This window comes from Malania oleifera, chromosome 8, assembly GCF_029873635.1.
Source record: "Malania oleifera isolate guangnan ecotype guangnan chromosome 8, ASM2987363v1, whole genome shotgun sequence".
Lineage (NCBI taxonomy): Eukaryota > Viridiplantae > Streptophyta > Magnoliopsida > Santalales > Ximeniaceae > Malania > Malania oleifera.
The window spans coordinates 109,999,395-110,017,961 of NC_080424.1; the positions used below are offsets into that span (position 1 = coordinate 109,999,395).

Consider the following 18,567-nt stretch of genomic DNA (forward strand, 5'->3'; position numbering starts at 1 on the left):
AAGATAAAGACAAGTGGCCAAAACTTCTCACCAGCATATCTGATGTCTGCAACAAGGTACTAAAGCATTTGAAAAGACAACTGTATCCTTATTTACAAATAGTATAAGAGAAAAAAACAGATTTTTAGGTCTGCACAATTCATGGGATTGTTGTTAGTTATGAAAACACCATTTCCTTTCTTGAAAGTTGACCATATAAATAGTACAAGTAGAGAACTTGATGAAAACTTGTATTCGTCACAAAAACCTACATAACCATAAATGCATAATACTACATGCAGCATTTAATTGCATAATAGCCTCAAATTGCATCTTTCTTCACGTGTCTCTCTCTCCCCATACTCCGCACCCTCACTTAGCTACAGAGACAACAGCCTGGATTTAATCCTGTATCAAAAAAAGCTTCAGAAAGCAATCTGGAGGGCTTTCTCCAGGGATTAAGGAACTCAAGGGACTGCATAGTGGTAGCGAACTATTCAAGAAGCAGGTCTCTGGCTGTGTACTTCACAAAGTCAAGATGGTTAGAAAGGCTATTGGGGTGGTGTCTCTTGATGGATTTGAGGATAAAGCAATGTGTCCTTTTTAGGACAAAAAAAATGAAGGGAAACATAAATATTAAAAGAGTCTTGGGCAGTAGTAAGAAGTAAACAAACAGAGAACTGAAAGGGCTGGAATTCTCGGTTAATGAGGACAAGAATGGAGTTAGTTAATTCTCTCTTAAATACAAAAGAGAAATGGACTTGAGTACTGGGGAGTTGGTCACTGATGTTAGAAACATAGCAGAAGAGGCTACTGATTTCTCTTAAAATCTGTATAGTGAGGAAGATTAGGAAAGGCTAATGATTGAGGGATTGGAGCGAATCCCTATTTCGGATACACAAATGGTTGGTGAGGTTTTTTGAGGAGGTTAGGGTGGTAGTGTTTAACTTGGAGAAAGGCCTTGAAGAAGTGGAATAGGGGGGCTTTTGGAGATACTAGAATTATGAGCTGAAGGATTTGGTTTTTAAGGAAGTTAGCAGTTGGATGCAATAGTGAGCCTTGGATCAACAGTAAGGTTGCTCCTGTGTGACCAGTTGGTCACGAGTTTTAGTCCAAGGAAACAACCTCTCTAGATAAAAGGAGGGGTAAGGCTGCATTCATTGTGACGACCCTCCCCCTACTAGCAAAGTGGGGAGCCTTGTGGTCCAAGAACACTTTTTCCTAGGAGTCAAGGGCAAAAAACTAAATTTAAATGGGTTAAAGAGGGGGATCCTCGTTCCAATTTTTTTCACAGGTTCGTGAATAGGAAGATGAGAAAGAACTTGATTACAGAACTGGATTTGGGAAGGGTGAGGTTATTTCAGATCCTTGACTGATTGTGTCTGATATCACTAATTTTTCCTCTCTTTTTTTCAAAACTTTTACACTTAGGAGAATGCTTGCAGGCCTATGATCGATGGGTTAGATTGAAACCCCATTTCCGGGGATCAAATGTTTTGGTTGGAAAGACACAAAAGAATGGATAGCTGTTTTTGGGATGGAGAGAGATAAGGCTTCAGGTTTGGATTTTAATATGGTTTTTTACCAAAATTGTTGGAATGTGATTAAGGGTGATTTGCTGAAGGTGTTTAATGAATTTTAATGGAATGGGTTTTTAAGTAAGAATATTAATTCCACTTTCATCACTTTGGTTCTAAAAAGAGTCGATCTATGAAGATTGCTGACTTTAGACCTATTAGGTTAGTGTCTAGTGTGCATATGATAATTGCTAGCTAACAGGTTGATTGTTGTGCTTGATAATACTCTTTCAAAGGCTCAAAGTAAGCTTGTGAGGAGTAGCCAGACCGTGGATGCTACTTCGGTTGCTAATGAGGTAGTGGAAGAGGAGGAATGAGAGGAAGATTATTTTTAAATTGGACTTTGAAAAACCTTATGATATGGTTAGTTAGAATTTTTTGGATAAGATTTTTGTTAAGAAGGGGTTCTAGGATAGGTGGCATTCTTGTATGAGGGGTCTACTTGTCAAATGTTTTCTTTTCTGCATAGTGAATGGTGAACCCAAGTCTTGGTTTGGTGCGTTAACGGGTGTAAAACAAGGGGATCCCCCAATCTCCTTTTTTGTCCCATCTTAAGCTTTTTGAAGATACTGTGTTCTTTTTAGGTGATTATTACTCATCTTTTTTTGAAGATCTAAGATACAACTTGGAAGTGACAAATGAAGATAAGATTAAAAATAGGAGACTTATTCGCAAAATTAGAGTCCTTGAAGTTACAATGACATTAAAAAAGATGAAAAGTGGGAAATCTATATGACCGGATAAAATACCAATTGAAGTTTGGAAATGCTTAGGGATAAAGGAATTATTTGGTTAACTAATCTATTCAATAATATAATAAAAACCAAGAAAATGCTAGAAGAATGGAGGAAAAGTACATTAGTACATTTCTATAAAAACAAAGCGATATTCAAAACTGTAATAACTATCATGGAATTAAGATTATGAATCATAAGGTGAAATTATAAGAAAGGATTATTGAACATAGAATAAGATTAGAAACGAAGATTTCAGAAAATCAATTTGGTTTTATGCCTGGGAGATCAACAATAGAAGCTATTTGTCTTTTAAGAAGTTTAATGGAAAAGTTTAGGGAAAAGAAGAAGGACTCGCATACGGTTTTTATTGACCTAGAGAAAGCTTATGATAAAGTTCCTAGGGAAGTGCTTTGGTGGGTATTAGAAAAGAAGGAAGTTTGCAGTGGATATTCAGAGGTCATTAAGGATATGTATGATAGAGTAGTGACTAGCATTAGGACCGTATGAGGAGATTCTAGAGAGTTTCCAATCACAATAGGTGTACACCAAGGTTCTACTTTGAGTCCTTACCTTTTTATTTTAGTAATTGATGAAATCACTAGGAATATCCAAAACGAGATCCCTTGGAGTATGTTGTTTGCAGATGATATTGTGTTGATTGATGATAGTAGGAGTGGGGAGGAATCTAAGTTAGAACCTTGAAGAGCCACATTAGAGTCTCAAGGGTTTAGGATAAGTAGGAATAAGACAAAATATATAAAATGTAATTTCAATAATGTAAGGAGTAGCAACAGAGAGAATATTAAACTGGATAATCAAGAGATTAATAGCACTGATAGATTTAGAAATCTTGGATTTATTATGTAAGGGTGTGAAGGGGAAATTGAAGAAAATGTAGTGCATTGAAATATTGAATTAAAACAGGTTGGGTGAAATGGAGGAGTGCGTAAGGTGTGTAGTGTGATCGTAGAATGCCCTTAAAATTAAAAGAAAAGTTTTATAAGACGGCTACGAGAGTAGTTATGCTATATAATTAAGAATATTGGGCAACGAATATTGGGCAACTAAGAAACAACATGTACAAAAAATGAAAGTTGTTGAGACGCGTGTGTTAAGGTGGATGAGTGGTTTTACTTTAAAATTTAGGTATAGCAACGATTGAAAACAAGATAAGGGAAGGGCAAATTTGATGATTTGGGCATTTGAAACAGAGGCCTAGTAGAGCACCAGTGAGGAGGAGTGAATTAGCTATGGCTTCTAGCATGAGAAGGGGTAGGGTTAGGCCTAAAATAATAACTTGGAAGGAGGTAGTGAGGAAGGATTTAATAACCCTTAATCCAATAGAGGAAAATGCTTTGGATCGGATGAATTGGTGAAAAAGAATTCATGTAGCCAACCCCACTTAGTGGGACTTAAGGCTTGTTGTTGTTATTGTTTATAGCTCTTCTTTTTTGAATACCTTTAATTTGTTTTTTTTTTTAAATCTTTAGGCCGGTTTATAGGCTTAAAATAAACTTGGGTAAGAGTAGTATTGTTGCTTTTAGTATGAATAACAACCAATGTTTTAAAAGGCAAAAGCATCAGGCAAGACATTTTAAACTTTAAGAAGCAAAACATAAGCTTTTCAAGAATTTTATTTTTAGAAAAAAAATACGTAAACAAATTACAAGAAAAATTAAGAAAATCATAAATATAATGTTAAAAAAAATCAAACTGAATTTGCAAACTGCTTGTTGGCTAATCAAAAACTGCTAAGTTGAATTCATTATGTAAATCATGACGAGATAGCTATAACATTACAATGTTCAAATTATTTTCAAAATCTAAAATACAACTATTGATTATTTAGGAAGGTTGAAATTCAAGAGTTTTAGGAATCAACTCATATTATGGCATTCCTTTTGTACAAACATGGAGTTAAAATTTCTAACCAACTCTAACTTGAGAATCACACACCCGAAATGGAAAGGCACAAAAGGTGTGCCTTTTGTACAAATGCGTAAGCCTCAACATGTAATGCATTAGTATTTTTGGGATTTGGTATGTGAGATCAAGCCTCAAGGCGTTTTAAGCATGCCTTGCCTTGAGGCAGACCCGTAATAAAACCAATTGTTGCTAATACCTTCTTCCCAGTTCCTTTTCTCCTTCTTCCATAACCAGAGCTTGGAGAAGGAAGAGATGCAAGGGCCCTCTGGAAAATGTGCTCAAAAATCCAAAATAGAATCCAACCATAACGGCCGAATTGATTATCTTCATGCCTAAGGATACTAAATTATCTAGTAAAAAAGATTTAAAAATCATCACAAACAAAATAGGAAAACTCTATTTTGAAGACTCCATCAAAGATTTAAATTTTTTCTTTATTTTATTCCTCCGTTCATTCATATTTTATATGTTCCCATTTCAGATAGGGAGTTGGGTAAATTTTCATGTGATTCCATAAGCAGAATATAAAAATTCCATAATTAATCCAACTTTTTCAATAAATGGGAAATTTAAAATGCTTTGGGATGGAAATGGGGGAATATCTACAATAGTTGGGTTTAAGTTGCAAGGTAAATTGATTATACATTCATTCACTGCTCTTGGATTAGAAGCCTCTCAAATGTCCTGGTTGGCCAGTTATGTGTTACTGCTATGACAATGGGAGATGAGTTTTGGCTTGGAGAGGCATTTTCTCAAGCAAAGAAAGAAAGTGGGAAGAAGAAGGCCTTAACTTGATCCCTTTTATCATTTTTTGATTGCATGGATTGAAAGAAACAGAAGAACTTTCTAAGGATCAGCTACAACGCTGTCAATTCTCAAAGATAGATGGCTTGCCATTGTCACTAGCTGGTTTAGTGGACTGTACATGTGGGTTGATTTTTTGGGCACTTTGTATGGTATGCCTTTCTTCTTTTATTATTCTTTTTTGCAAATGGATGGCAACCCCTTGTGTTACAAGCCAAGCTTGTTTAGGACATTATGCTTGCCTGTGAAGGTGTGATGTGATCACTTGTCTTGTGTGCATAGGAAAGGTTACCACCATGTAACTAGTATATGTTTCGTCAATTAAGGGTGTCAATGCCTTAATGTAGAAAGGGAGTATGACTCCTTGAACATTTTGATGTTTCTAAGTACGACACAGCTCTTCACAAGGTGTGAAGTGTTCGGTCCATGACACCTCAGTTTCTTTTAATGAATTGTTTATTTTGCCAATTAGACAGGATCAGTTGTTTCATATGGCCAACTTCAAAAAATAAAATAAAAATAAAAATGGAAAGCAGGTTTTTATCAGGTATGGTTGATGAAGATTAAACAAATAAAATTGCAACTATCTCGAGAATCAAGAGGGACCTCTCCATCAGAGTCACTTTTTATTGTACTATTTTGCAAGCTTAAAAAGGTGACAAAATTGTCTTCTCCAAAGATTTTATAATTAAACACACAACATAAGCAATTCTGGCAACTTTTCCAGCTAGATGTTGCTCCTGTAAGAACAAAAAACCAGGGCGCTGCTCAAATTCTGAAATGAGGGGTTTGCAACCATCTCAACAATTAAGGGATATTTTTTTGGTGGGGCAAAACCCTCCTTATTTAGAAATAGAAAGGTATTGTGTATTAGCAGGCAGCTCACAGCAGCAGTTAGTTGTATTAGCTGTTAGCAGCAGCAGCATTCCAGTTGGCACAGCAGCAGCATTACAGTTAGTTGTTAGCAGCAGCAAAGCAGAGCAGCAGCAGTTAGCTCACAGTTGTAGCTTAGTTATGGATTTGTTAATTTAATTCTTGAGTTGTTAGTTCAGTTGTTAAATTAGGTTATTGAATTGTTGTATATATACCCTGTTGTAAGCTACTCTTTGTATATGAATAAAACAGGAGTACTTTAATAATTTTGATATGGTATCAGAGAAGATCTAGATTCCTTCCGTATTCCTTCTGCATCTTCCTTCTTGAAGCTTTCTTGAAGCTTTCATGGCTTCCACCAATTCATCTTCTTCCTCTTCTACTTCCTCAAATTCATCTGCTGTGGATGATTTTGTTAATCCCTATTTTCTGCATCACGGAGATAGCCCTGGTGTTGTTCATGTTACCACACCACTCACTGAAACTAACTACCATACATGGAGTCGCTCCATGATTACCTCTCTTCGTGCTAAAAATAAGCTTCCATTCATTGATGGTTCTCTTCCACAGCCTGCCATCAATGGTCCTCTTCGGTTCGCATGGGGACGCTGCAATTCAATGGTCATTGCATGGATCACCAATTCACTGTCTAAGGACATTGCATCCAGCGTTCTTTTTTCCGATAATGCAAGAAATATATGGCTTGATCTGCAACAACGATTTTCCAGAAGCAGTGCACCATGCGTCTATCAACTGAAGAAATCAATTTCAAATCTTTCTCAAGGGCAATTATCCATCACTCGGTATTACAGTCAATTGAAGCCTCTCTGGGATGCGCTTCAGACTTACCGCCCTCCTCCCTGCTACTCTTGTTCACCATCTTGTTCCTGTGGAGCACTTCAGAAAGTGTTCGATCGTGAGCAGTTCAACCATATTATTCAATTTCTTATGGGATTGAATGATTCCTTTTTGGCTATACGAGGACAACTGTTAATGATGGATCCCCTTCCTACCATTAACAAGGCCTTTTCTCTGCTCCTTCAAGATGAAGGTCAACGCCAGCTTACATCGGCTTTTGCTCCGATTTTTGACTCTACTGCCATGGTTACAACTGCTTCACCATCATCAACTGTTTCAAAGTCTTCCAAGAAAGACAAGCCTGTATGTTCTAATTGTGGAATTTCAGGCCATACTGTTGATAAATGTTACCAAATTCATGGTTTTCCGCCCGGATTTAAATTCACTAAATCCAAGAAAGAAAATCCTTCTGCAAATCAAGTTGTCTCAGATGTTCCTTCCTTACTTTTTACTCAAGAACAGTGCACTCAGTTGTTGGCTCTTCTTCAACCTTCACCTCCGCCATCTTCAGCTTTGGTTGCTTCCACTGTTCCCACTGGTAGTTCTTCCCTAACCTCAATGTATATGACAAGTATATCTTCTTCAACTTCACCTTCTATCTTTGTTTCCAAATGTTCTTCTTTGACTTCTTGGATCATACACGGGAACAACTGACCATGTGGTTAGTGACGTTCACTTCTTAACTTCCATTACTTCTTCAGTTCAATCCTTTGTTAATTTGCCAAATGGAACTCGTGTTGCTATGACTCATATTGGAACTGTTTATCTTTCATCTTCTTTAGTTTTACATGATGTTCTTTGCATTCCTTCTTTCAAATTTAATCTCATTTCTGCCAGTAAACTATCATCCTCATTAACATGTTGTCTCATTTTTTCTTCATCTTTTTGTTTCATTTAGGACTTGCAGCCGTGGAGGATGACTGGACTGGGCTGACTATCTAATGGCCTCTATTATCTACTTCCTTTCTCAAATGGGAGTCATTCTACTGCATCTATTGTCAATTCTTCTTATTCAAATAATGCACACCAATCGTTTGATCTTTGGCATCAACGACCAGGTCATCTCTCTTCTGATTGGTTACATTTGCTATGTGATTGTATTTCATTTTCTACTTCAAATAATCATAATACTTGTAATGTTTGTCCACTTGCAAAACAACATAGACTTCCATTTCAACATAGTCAATTTGTATCCACTTTTATTTTTCAATTGATTCATGCGGACATTTGGGGTCCATTTGCAACTCCTTCATTACAAGGTTTTCACTATTTTCTGTCTATCGTTGATTATTCCCGATGCACATGGATTTTTCTTATGAAATCTAAATATGAGACTCGTATGTTACTTCATTCATTTTTTGCTTTAGTTAACAATCAATTTCAGACCACTGTTAAGATCCTTAGAACTGATAATGGTCCAGAATTTAATATGTCTGATTTCTATCACTCAAATGGTATTATCCATCAAAAATCTGTGTTGCTACTCCTCAACAAAACTCTGTTGTGGAGTGAAAACACCAACATCTGCTTAATGTTGCAAGATCAATTCGCTTTCAAGCTCATCTGCCATTACCTTTTTGGTCTAACTGCATTTTAGCAGCTGCCTATATTATAAATCGCACACCTACCCCTCTCTTATCAAATAAAACTCCTTCTTATTCTCACATGAGGGTTATTGGTGCACTTTGTTTTGCTTCTACTCTTCCTTCCAATCGTCATAAATGTGATGCTCGTTCTCATCGTTGTATATTTCTTGGCTATCCATTCGGCATCAAAGGTTACAAACTGTTTGATTTACAAACCCATCAAATCTTTGTTTCTCACAACGTTATTTTCCATGAGCATGAGTTTCCTTTTGCTTCTTTACCTTCTGATTTTCTTACAAAACCATCACTTACTAATGTTGTTTTGCCCACTCCTCCAACGGATGCTTCTTTTGATCTTTCCTATTTTTTCATCAAACACTCCACCTTCATCAAACTGTTTGCCCTCATCTTCCCCTACCTCATCTGATTTTCCTTCTGACTCTAATTCTCTTCCTCTTTGACGTTCAACATGCATAAGACAGCCACCTTCTTATCTTCGTGACTACCACTGTTCTCTGGCTAGCAATTTTAACTCAGTCCTTTCTCATCTGATGGGGACCAGCAGCCCTTACCCTTGTCCTTCGCCGACATGGTGACACGTGGACGGCCACCCGATGTCAACATTGGGTTATAATTCTTGCAGGTATACATGGAGTATCTTGAAAATTTTCAGCATGAGAAGACCAGAGTTGTTATGCCGACACAAGTCCGAGTTCAAGACCCATGTGGGCCCCAACAGTCATGTGGGCCCCACACAGCTCCATTGGGCCCCACGCAAAATTGGGCCTACTTTTGTTTTATATTTAATTTTTAAACATGCAAGACAACTTGCTTGCATGTGCTTGTCCTTAGTTGTGTGTTAGTAAGTTGTGCTTAGTATTTAATATGTCTTGTATGTTGGAGTGTTGTAAGTTGTGTGAGTATTTATTATGTCTAGTAAGTCGGTGTCTTTATTATGTGTCTCTCATGCTTGTGTGGGAATTGTTAGTCGTTTAATGTCTTTGTCCCCCCATGTTAGCTATATATACCCCTTCATTGTAAGAACTATGTAGAGATTAAAGTGATGATATTGAAAGGATTTTCCTTTGCTGAAGCTTGTTATAGCTTTGTCCCATCCTTGTGATTGTGTAGTGAGAGGTTACGTCGTTCTCTCTGAAGATCAGGTGGTGAGAGACCACTAACCTATCCAGCAACTCCATCTCCATATCCTCCCTCCCTCACTCTCACGGCCACCACCAAAGTTACATCCACACGGCCAGCACTTTCATATATACCATACGAACACCATCAATCACATGAACTTGCTTCTCACCACTCTAGGGAAACAAACAATACTCCAAGAGAAAAGACACCACCCTTAGAACGACCTCCCATTCATCCTCCACCAAGACCACATGCTTCTAGAAGATTTCAGCGTCATGACCCTTATGTTCCACATTGGAATGAAGAGGATTATGATGAAGAGGAATTCCAACCTAGGAGACCTTTTCGTAGGGACAATCATGATCCAGAAATGGATGTCATGAAGAGAGTAAAAATTGAAGCCCCTACATATGATGGTCAAATGGATCCAAAGATTTTTTAGGATTGATTAGCTGAAATGGATTTATACTTTGACTAATAAGGTGCATGATCCACACCGAGTGAGGTTTGCAAAAATGAGACTAATCGGGAAAGCTAAGCTTCATTGGGTAAATGTCGAAAGACAAGAAACTCGCCTAGGTCATAGGCCTATAGAACATAGGGACTTGATGAAAGAGAGATTGACAGAAAAATATGTCCCAATTTCTTATAGGGAACACCTCATGGATCAGCTCTATAGAAGACAAGGTAGTATGAGTGTGATTGAGTACATGAGCAAGTTTGATGAGCTATCCATTAGATGTGGGGTAGAAGAGAGCATTAACCAACAGATTTCTGGGATTAGGATTGACCTGAAACCTGAACTTAAAAAAGAGCTGTTCCCCCATCACATTGACTCCCTTGAGCATGCCTTTAACTTGGCACATGATTATGAGTAGGTAAGTAAAGCTCAATTGGGTAGGAAATTTGGAAACACCTCCAATGACACTAACCAAAGAAAAGCCACATCTTATGAGAAGACTAGACCTACCAACACGGGTCAAGTTACTTCAAGAGGTAGCAATCCCACTGTCCAGCAGCCCTTGGACAAAGGAAAGGCTCCTACGAATGGGTCCTCCAAACAAATGTCTGGAAGTGATGTGTGCTACAAGTGTCATAAAAAAGGCCATTTTGCCAAGCAATGCCCCACTAGGAACTTAGCCATTGAAAGAGAGGAAGAAGAAGAAGATTTAGGAGTAGAACACCCTTACATTCCCGAAGAGGATGCTAGTGAGGATGAGTTATCCATAGAAGAAGAAGAAAATGTTACTGTGAATGTTATGCGATCTATCATGGTGACACCTCGAGAACAAAAGGATTGGCACCGAACTTCTATTTTTCATACTTATATCAAGTGTGGAAATAAGAGTTGCAAAATGATCATCGATGGTGGAAGTTGTATGAATGTGATATCAAAAACAGTTTCAGAAAAATTGGGATTGAAAGTTGAACCCCATCCCAATACATATAAAGTTGCTTGGGTGAATGCAGCAACCATGCCCGTAAGTCATAGGTGTCTAGTCCCTATCAAGATTGCGGACTATGAAGACGAAATATGATGTGACATCCTTCCCATGGATGTTGCCCATATTTTATTAGGAAGACCTTGGCTGTATGATTTTGATGTATCACACAGTGGTAGAGCCAACACCTATACTTTTAGGTGCAATGGAAAGAAGATTGTCTCGAGTCCTCTAGAGCCCAAGAAGGACAAACAAAACAAGGAAAAGAAAAGTTTGAAAAGAAAAGAGAAAGTTGGAACTTCTTTGCATGTTCTAAGCAAGAAGCAATTTGAGCAAGAGAGTAAGGAGACACAGGTTGTCTATGTTGTGGTAACCAAGGAAAATGACTCCTCTACTCTAGAACATGAGACACCACAAGAAGTGTCACCTATACTTGCTGAATTTGATGATGTTATCTCTGAACCTCCAAATGAGTTACCCCCGATGAGAGATATTCAGCATGATATAGATCTTGTTCCAGGTTCATCCTTACCCAATTTGCCTCACTATCGAATGAATCCTAGAGAACATGAATAATTGAAGAGGCAAGTTGAAGAATTGAGAAGGGATTTATTCAGGAAAGCAGGAACCCATGTGCATTGACAGTAGAGCCATTAACAAAATCACAGTCAAATATAGGTTTCCTATACCCAGGTTAGATGATATGTTGGATCCAATGGTTGGTTCCAAGATCTTTTCCAAAATTGACCTTAAGAGTGGATACCACCATATTAGAATCAGACTTTGAGATGAATGGAAAACTGCTTTCAAGACTAAAGATGGCTTGTACGAATGGTTAGTGATGTCATTTGATCTTACCAATACACCAAGCACCTTTATGAGAGCGATGACTCAGATTTTGAGACCCTTTATTGGGCATTTCCTTGTTGTCTACTTTGATGACATCTTGATTTATAGTCGAACAAGGAAAGAGCACCTAGATCACTTAAGAAGAGTGTTAGAAGTTGTGAGAGAGCAGAAAATGTAAGCAAACATGAAAAAGTGCACCTTCATGATTCCTCAGATAATCTTTCTAGGATATATTGTATCTGGGAGTGGAGTTTCTGTTGACCCTGAGAAGGTCAAGGCTATCCAAAATTGGCCTACTCCCAAAAATATTCATGAAGCACGAAGTTCCCATGGGTTAGCCACATTCTATAGAAGATTCATTAGGAATTTCAGTACCATCATGGCACCCATTACCAATTGTCTTAAGAAATGAGAGTTTTTGGGGCCTAAGGCTGCAAACAAAGCCTTCTTAGACATTAAGGACCGGATGACCAAAGCCTATGTGCTACACCTCCCTGATTTTCAAAAGCTGTTTGAAGTAGCTTGTGATGCTTCTCGTGTTGGCATAGGAGGGGTGTTGAGTCAAGAGGATCATCCTATTGTTTTCTTTAGCGAAAAGTTGAATGATACTAAGCAGCGTTACTCTACCCATGATAGGGAATTCTATGTTGTGGTCCAATCCTTAAGGCACTAGAGACACTATTTACTCCCACAGAAGTTTGTTCTCTTTTATGATCACCAGGCCCTTAGGTACCAAAGCACTCAAAAGAAACTAAATCATAGGCATGTAAAGTGGATTGAGTATATTCAGCAGTACACTTTTGTGCTTAAACACCGCACCGGTGTTGAAAATAAAGTTGCTGATGCTTTGAACCGAGTAGTAGCCACTTTACAAACTTTGGAAGTAAGAGAAATAGGCTCCGAGAGCATCAAGAAAGAATATTCTCAATGTTCGGATTTCTGTGACATCTTCTCTGATTTGTTACAAGGACTACCCAGATCCCATCCAGATTATGTGATCCATGGAGGATTCCTATTCAAAGTAACAAGGTTGTGTATCCCCTCTCCGTCTCTACATGACCAATTGATATGGGAACTGCACACAGGCGGTGCTGCAGGTCACTTTGGTAGGGATAAAGCCATTGCTATGGTAGAGGATAGGTTCTTTTGGTTTAGTTTGAAAAGGGCTGTCGTTAGAGTTGTATCTCATTGTGGAACATGTCAATCTGCAAAGGGTAGAAAGCAGAACACTGGTCTATACACTCCTTTACTAGTACCCCATACCCCTTGGCAAGATATTAGCATGGATTTTGTGTTAGGACTCCTTAGAACTGCTAGGAAGAATGATTCTGTGTTTGTTATCATGGATAGATTTTCCAAAATGTCTCATTTTATTCCATGTAACAAAACACATGATGCCTCAAAAATTGCATCCATCTTTTTCAAGGAAATTGTAAGATTGCATGGTCTTCCCAAGACCATTGTTTCTGATTGGGATGTAAAGTTTGTCAATTACTTCTGGAAAACTTTGTAGGCAATGTTAGATACTAAACTTCAGTTTTCTAGTGCTTATCATCCCCAAATTGATGGCCAAACCGAGGGTGTCAATAGGAGTTTAGGAGACCTATTAAGATGCTAGTAGGTGAGAACATAGGTTCATGGGATTTGTGTCTTCCGATGGCTGAATTTGCGTTCAATAGCTCAGTAAATAGAACCACAGACCTCAGCCCATTTGAGGCTGTCACTGGTTATCAACCTAGGAAGCCAATAGATCTTATTCCATTACCTTCACAGGTTAGAGTGAGTGAACAAGTTGATGCATTTGCTAAGCACATACATGACCTACACTCTGAAATAAGCATGAAGATTAACTTAAACAATGAACATTATAAATCTAGTGCTGATATTCATCGCAGGTTACAAGAATTTTCAAAGGGTGATATGGTTATGATTCGTATTCGTCCTGAACAGATTCCTGTAGGAAAGGTAAGAAAATTGCATGCTAAGAAGATGGGTCTTTTCAAAATTTTAAAGAAAATAAGTTCTAATGCTTACATGCTTGATATTCCTGTTGATTTTGGCATAAGCAATGTTTTTAATGTTGAGGAACTAACCCCATTTCTTGAAGCATCTTCTTTTGTGGAGCCCTCCAGTTCTAACCTTGCAGGTGATCCCACCCCGTTCTCCACTCCTCATAAACCTCACCTTTACCCATACCCAAGAACCGTGATGAAATTGAAGAAATCTTGGATTACAATACAATGTTCACACCAGCAAGTTTATACCAAAAGTTCTTGGTCAAGTGGAGAGGTAAACCACTTTCTGAGGGTAGCTGGATTTTGAAAGAAGACCTCCTTCGTCTTATCCCGGAATTGTACTCCCAGTACTTCACTTTTTATTCTTCGGGGAAGAATTCTTTTGGGCCCGGGTGAGATGATGGGGACCAGCAGCCCTTACCCTTGTCCTTTGCCGACATGGTGACGCGTCGACGGCCGCTCGATGTCTACATTGGTTTATAATTCTTGCAAGTATACATGGAGTATTGTTTTTATGGCAACTCGAACTAGAAACTGTTATCATGGCCGTAAGACTGACATAGACCGTGATACCCTTCTAGATGACCTTCAAGCCCAAGTTCAAGTCTTAACTCAAGACTTAACTCATGCCCTTGCTAGGATAGAGAGGCTGGAAACTAATTTAGTTCCTGACCCAAGTCCAGAAAATCCCGTACAGCCTCGTGAGATTGAACATGAACTTGCTTCCCACCACTCTAGGGAAACAAACAATCCTCCAAGAGAAAGGACGCCACCCTTAGAACGACCTCCCGTTCATCCTCTACCAAGACCACATGCTCTCAGAAGATTTCAGCATCATGACCCTTATGTTCCACATTGGAATGAAGAGGATTATCATGAAGAGGAATTCCAACCTAAGAGACCATTTCGTAAGGACAATCATGATCAAACTCTTGGTAAATCAGTACTTGTTTGAACCTTTACTAAATCTTGTTAAAGCCCTATCTTCAATTTCTGAAATTTCATATTTGATAAGCCTTTGCATCCATAGACTTCAATATTTCAGCTTGCTAGCTTGAAATCAATTGTGGGATATTGTTGTGCTAAACTTAGAATTTTATTCTTGAAATATTGAAATAACATCCTTGCTGCATCTAACTTAATACCTTTGTGAAAGAACCAATTGGGACAAAATTTTGGACAGCATCATACACCCTTTCAAAATTTCCCAATATGTGAAATGTCCTCTGATTTATTGTGTTTATGTTTGTTAATCTAATTCTTAATTTAAAGTGTTTCGAATGTATGTGCTTGTGAAGGTTGAACCACAGGACATAAGCCACCCTTTCTCGTCCTACATCATCATCTTCACAGCTCAGACCCACCGTCCTCAGGCAACCCGTATTCTTTATCTTCTGTTTTATCATATTGCAATCTTTCTTTAGCCTATCATTCTTTTGTTTCTGTTCACATTGAACCACAATATTATCATCAAGTTGTTCAAATTGCTGAATGGCGTGATGCCATGGCTGCGGAGATACGTGCACTTGAGGAAAACCAGACCTTGTCACTCACTTCATTACCCCCTAGTCACAAACCCATTGGCTGCAAGTGGGTGTATCGTATTAAGTACAATTCAAATGGTTCTATTAAACGATTTAAGGCTTTATTAGTAGCAAAAGGCTACACTCAACAAGAAGGAATTGATTATTTTGAAACGTTCTCTCTGGTTGCTAAACTGATTTCAATATGTTGTCTCTTAGCTGTTGTTGCAACCAAAAATTGGTATGTTCATCAGCTAGATGTAAACAATGCCTTCTTACATGGCGATTTATCTGAAGAAGTCTATATGAAATTTCCTCCTGGTTATGGGACTAAGGGGGCGACTGATTTGGTTTGTAGACTTCATAAAAGTCTTTATGGTTTGAAGTAGGCCTCAAAGCAGTGGTTTTCTAAGCTTGCTGCTACTTTACTTGCTTATGGATTTCATCAGTTTAAGTGTGATTCATGTCTTTTTATTCAAACTTCTGCTTCATTGTTTTTTCTGCCCTTCTGGTATACGTCGATGATATTATAATTGCCAATTCTAGTATTGATTCTATCACTACCATCAAACAATTTCTTCACTCAGCTTTTAAGATCAAGGATCTTGGTTGCTTAAGATATTTTTTGGGGCTTGAAGTTGCTCGTTCCTCCAAGGGATTTTTTCTTTGCCAGCATAAATATACATTGGATGTTCTGCAAGATACTGGTTTTCTTGGTTCTAAATTAGTTTCTTTTCCAATGACTCAATATCTTAAGCTGTCTCAGTTTGAGGGTGATCTGCTTTCGGATCCTTTGCAATATCGATGTCTTATTGGTAGATTGTTGTATCTCATGATTACTAGACCTGACATTGATTTCACTATTCAAACACTTGCTCAGTTCATGGATAACCCACGGTTACCTCATCTTCATGCTGCTCACCGTGTGCTTCAGCATCTTAAATCATCTCCTGGACACTGGACAGGGTCTTTTCTTTCCTACTCATTCATCCCTCAACCTCATTGGTTTTACTGATTCGGACTGGGCTAGTTGTCATGATTCTTGCCGATCAGTTACTAACTTTTGTATCTTCCTTGGTAACTTACTTGTCTCATGGCGATCTAAGAAACAAACTACTATCTCTCGGTCTTCTGCTGAGGCCGAATACCGTGCTATGGCAACTACTGCTTGCGAATTAACTTGGCTTGTCACCTTACTCAAAGATCTTGGTGTTTCAGTGTCTTTGCCAATTTTGATATTCTGTGATAATCAAGCCGCAATGCACATTGCATCTAACCCTGTTTTTCATGAGAGAACGAAACATATAGACATTGACTACCACTTGGTTTGAGACAAAGTTCGGGCTGGGTTTCTCTATCTTCTTCATGTTTCCACTCATCATCAGTTAGCAGATATTTTTACAAAGACATTACGGTCTAATGCTTTTCATTATCCTTTGCGCAAGCTGGGTGTGTTGAATCTTTATTCACCACCACCATCTTGGGGAGGAATATTAGCAGGCAGCTCACAGCAGCAGTTAGTTGTATTAGCTGTTAGCAGCAGCAGCATTCCAGTTAGCACAGCAGCAGCATTACAGTTAGTTGTTAGCAGCAGCAGCAGTTAGCTCACAGTTGTAGCTTAGTTATGGATTTGTTAATTTAATTCTTGAGTTGTTAGTTCAGTTGTTAATTCAGTTATTGAATTGGTGTATATATACCCTGTTGTAAGCTACTCTTTGTATATGAATAAAACAGGAGTACTTTCATAATTTTGATATTGTGAAATTTTATCAGTAGCAAATAGAACCTGGTTGATAGGAACAAGAGGAACAACGATAGGACGCTAACAAATAAAATAAACCTGGTGGCATGGGTATTCACCGCAATAAAGCATCTTACCAATGCGAAGTTTTCCAACAAAGAAGCACACTCCTCCTCCGCACCAATCTGGCATTCCAGAGCCTTCTGCATATTCGAATCAATAGCATTCGAATCTGCTTCTGCATCTCTCACTGCATTTAGCAAAGCTTGTTTCTCCTTCTCAGCAGCTGCGAGGCCCTCGCTCAACTTTTCTGCCGTCTCAAAATCTTCAGCCTCGCAGGCATCCTCCAGTTTCTTCTCAAGTTCTCTGTACTTTAGGGATGCTAAATTTAAATTCTCGGCAGCTTTTCTCTTCCTCCGTGAACAATCCTTCCTCTTCAGCGAAACAGAAGCTGCCATGTCCCGGGCTTGCTTCAGCTTCTCGTAAATCTGTGCCTTAATATGCTCAAATTTCATCTCGGTGGGAGCACTTGCCTTTGGTTCTTCATTTTGTTGTTCATCGGCTGTAAGCGGTGTTGAATCTGACACAAGATCATGGTTAGGCAAGGCATCCCGATCAAAACTAGCCTGAGAACAGTCTTTGTCTTGAAGATCATAGTTGGGCAATGCATCGCGATCCACGCTAGCTAGAGAACAATCTCTGTCTTGGAGAGTGTCATCTAAGAATTCAACGGTTATCGCTGATGCCGCGAGAGAAGGTGGATGATCATCAGGGAGTGAATGATCATTAGGGAGTAAGGCGGCAGCAGCGGTGGTGTCTCTACCGTATCCAATCCTTATACCAGGTCTCCTTTTCTTCCTTGAAATCTGTCGAGAAATGGAGGGAACATCTGATGTTGCTGTTGCTGTTGCTGCTGCTGCTGCTGCAGTGGTAGTCGCGGCCATCGTGGTAGGATTCTGGATGAGTGAGGAATGGGAGTCATGGGGTTGTGGTTGTGGGCCTTCTGCTAGGGTTTGGGAGGAAGTGATGAGCGTGAGATCGGAGAAGAGATTCTCCTCGACAGTTTCGGCGAATGGAAGTGGTGAGGATGATGTTGAAGTAGAAGCATCGGGAGGAAGTGGAATTGGATGAAGATGATGTTCATTGTCTGCGATTTGGGCAGGGTTAAAAAGGGTCATGCCCTCAAACAGAGAATCCATTCCCCGTTGCTCGTTCTCCTCCTCCGCCGATGCCATCAAATGATGATCCCCAAATTTGGCCGAACAACTACACTGCTGTTTTATTTTTATGGCAAGAGGGAATTTTTTTCCAATTTTAATATTTTTTATGAAAAATTATTTAAAAACAATAGAACCAACTTTTTTCCCCATATTGACGTGTATAAAAAAATCAATAGTTGAGCCAGCATTTTTTAAGTAAAAATCTATCTAATGACTTCTAATCAATTTTTTTCCTTTGCCATCGTCAAATAGAAACTCAAACTCCTAACTAATTTTCGCAATTTAGCTTGCTTT

At 38.7% G+C, this 18,567-nt stretch overlaps 1 protein-coding gene across 1 annotated transcript in view; it reads right to left on the bottom strand.

Annotated features, from left to right (window-relative positions):
* LOC131161390 (uncharacterized) overlaps positions 1-18,307 on the bottom strand; it is a 33,326-nt gene extending 15,019 nt beyond the window's left edge. The window contains exon 1 of the mRNA XM_058117130.1: positions 17,191-18,307. Coding sequence (XP_057973113.1) covers positions 17,191-18,288 — 1,098 coding nt within the window. The 5' untranslated portion in view covers positions 18,289-18,307. The remainder of the gene's footprint in view (positions 1-17,190) is intronic.
* Between the last annotated feature and the right edge of the window lie 260 nt (positions 18,308-18,567).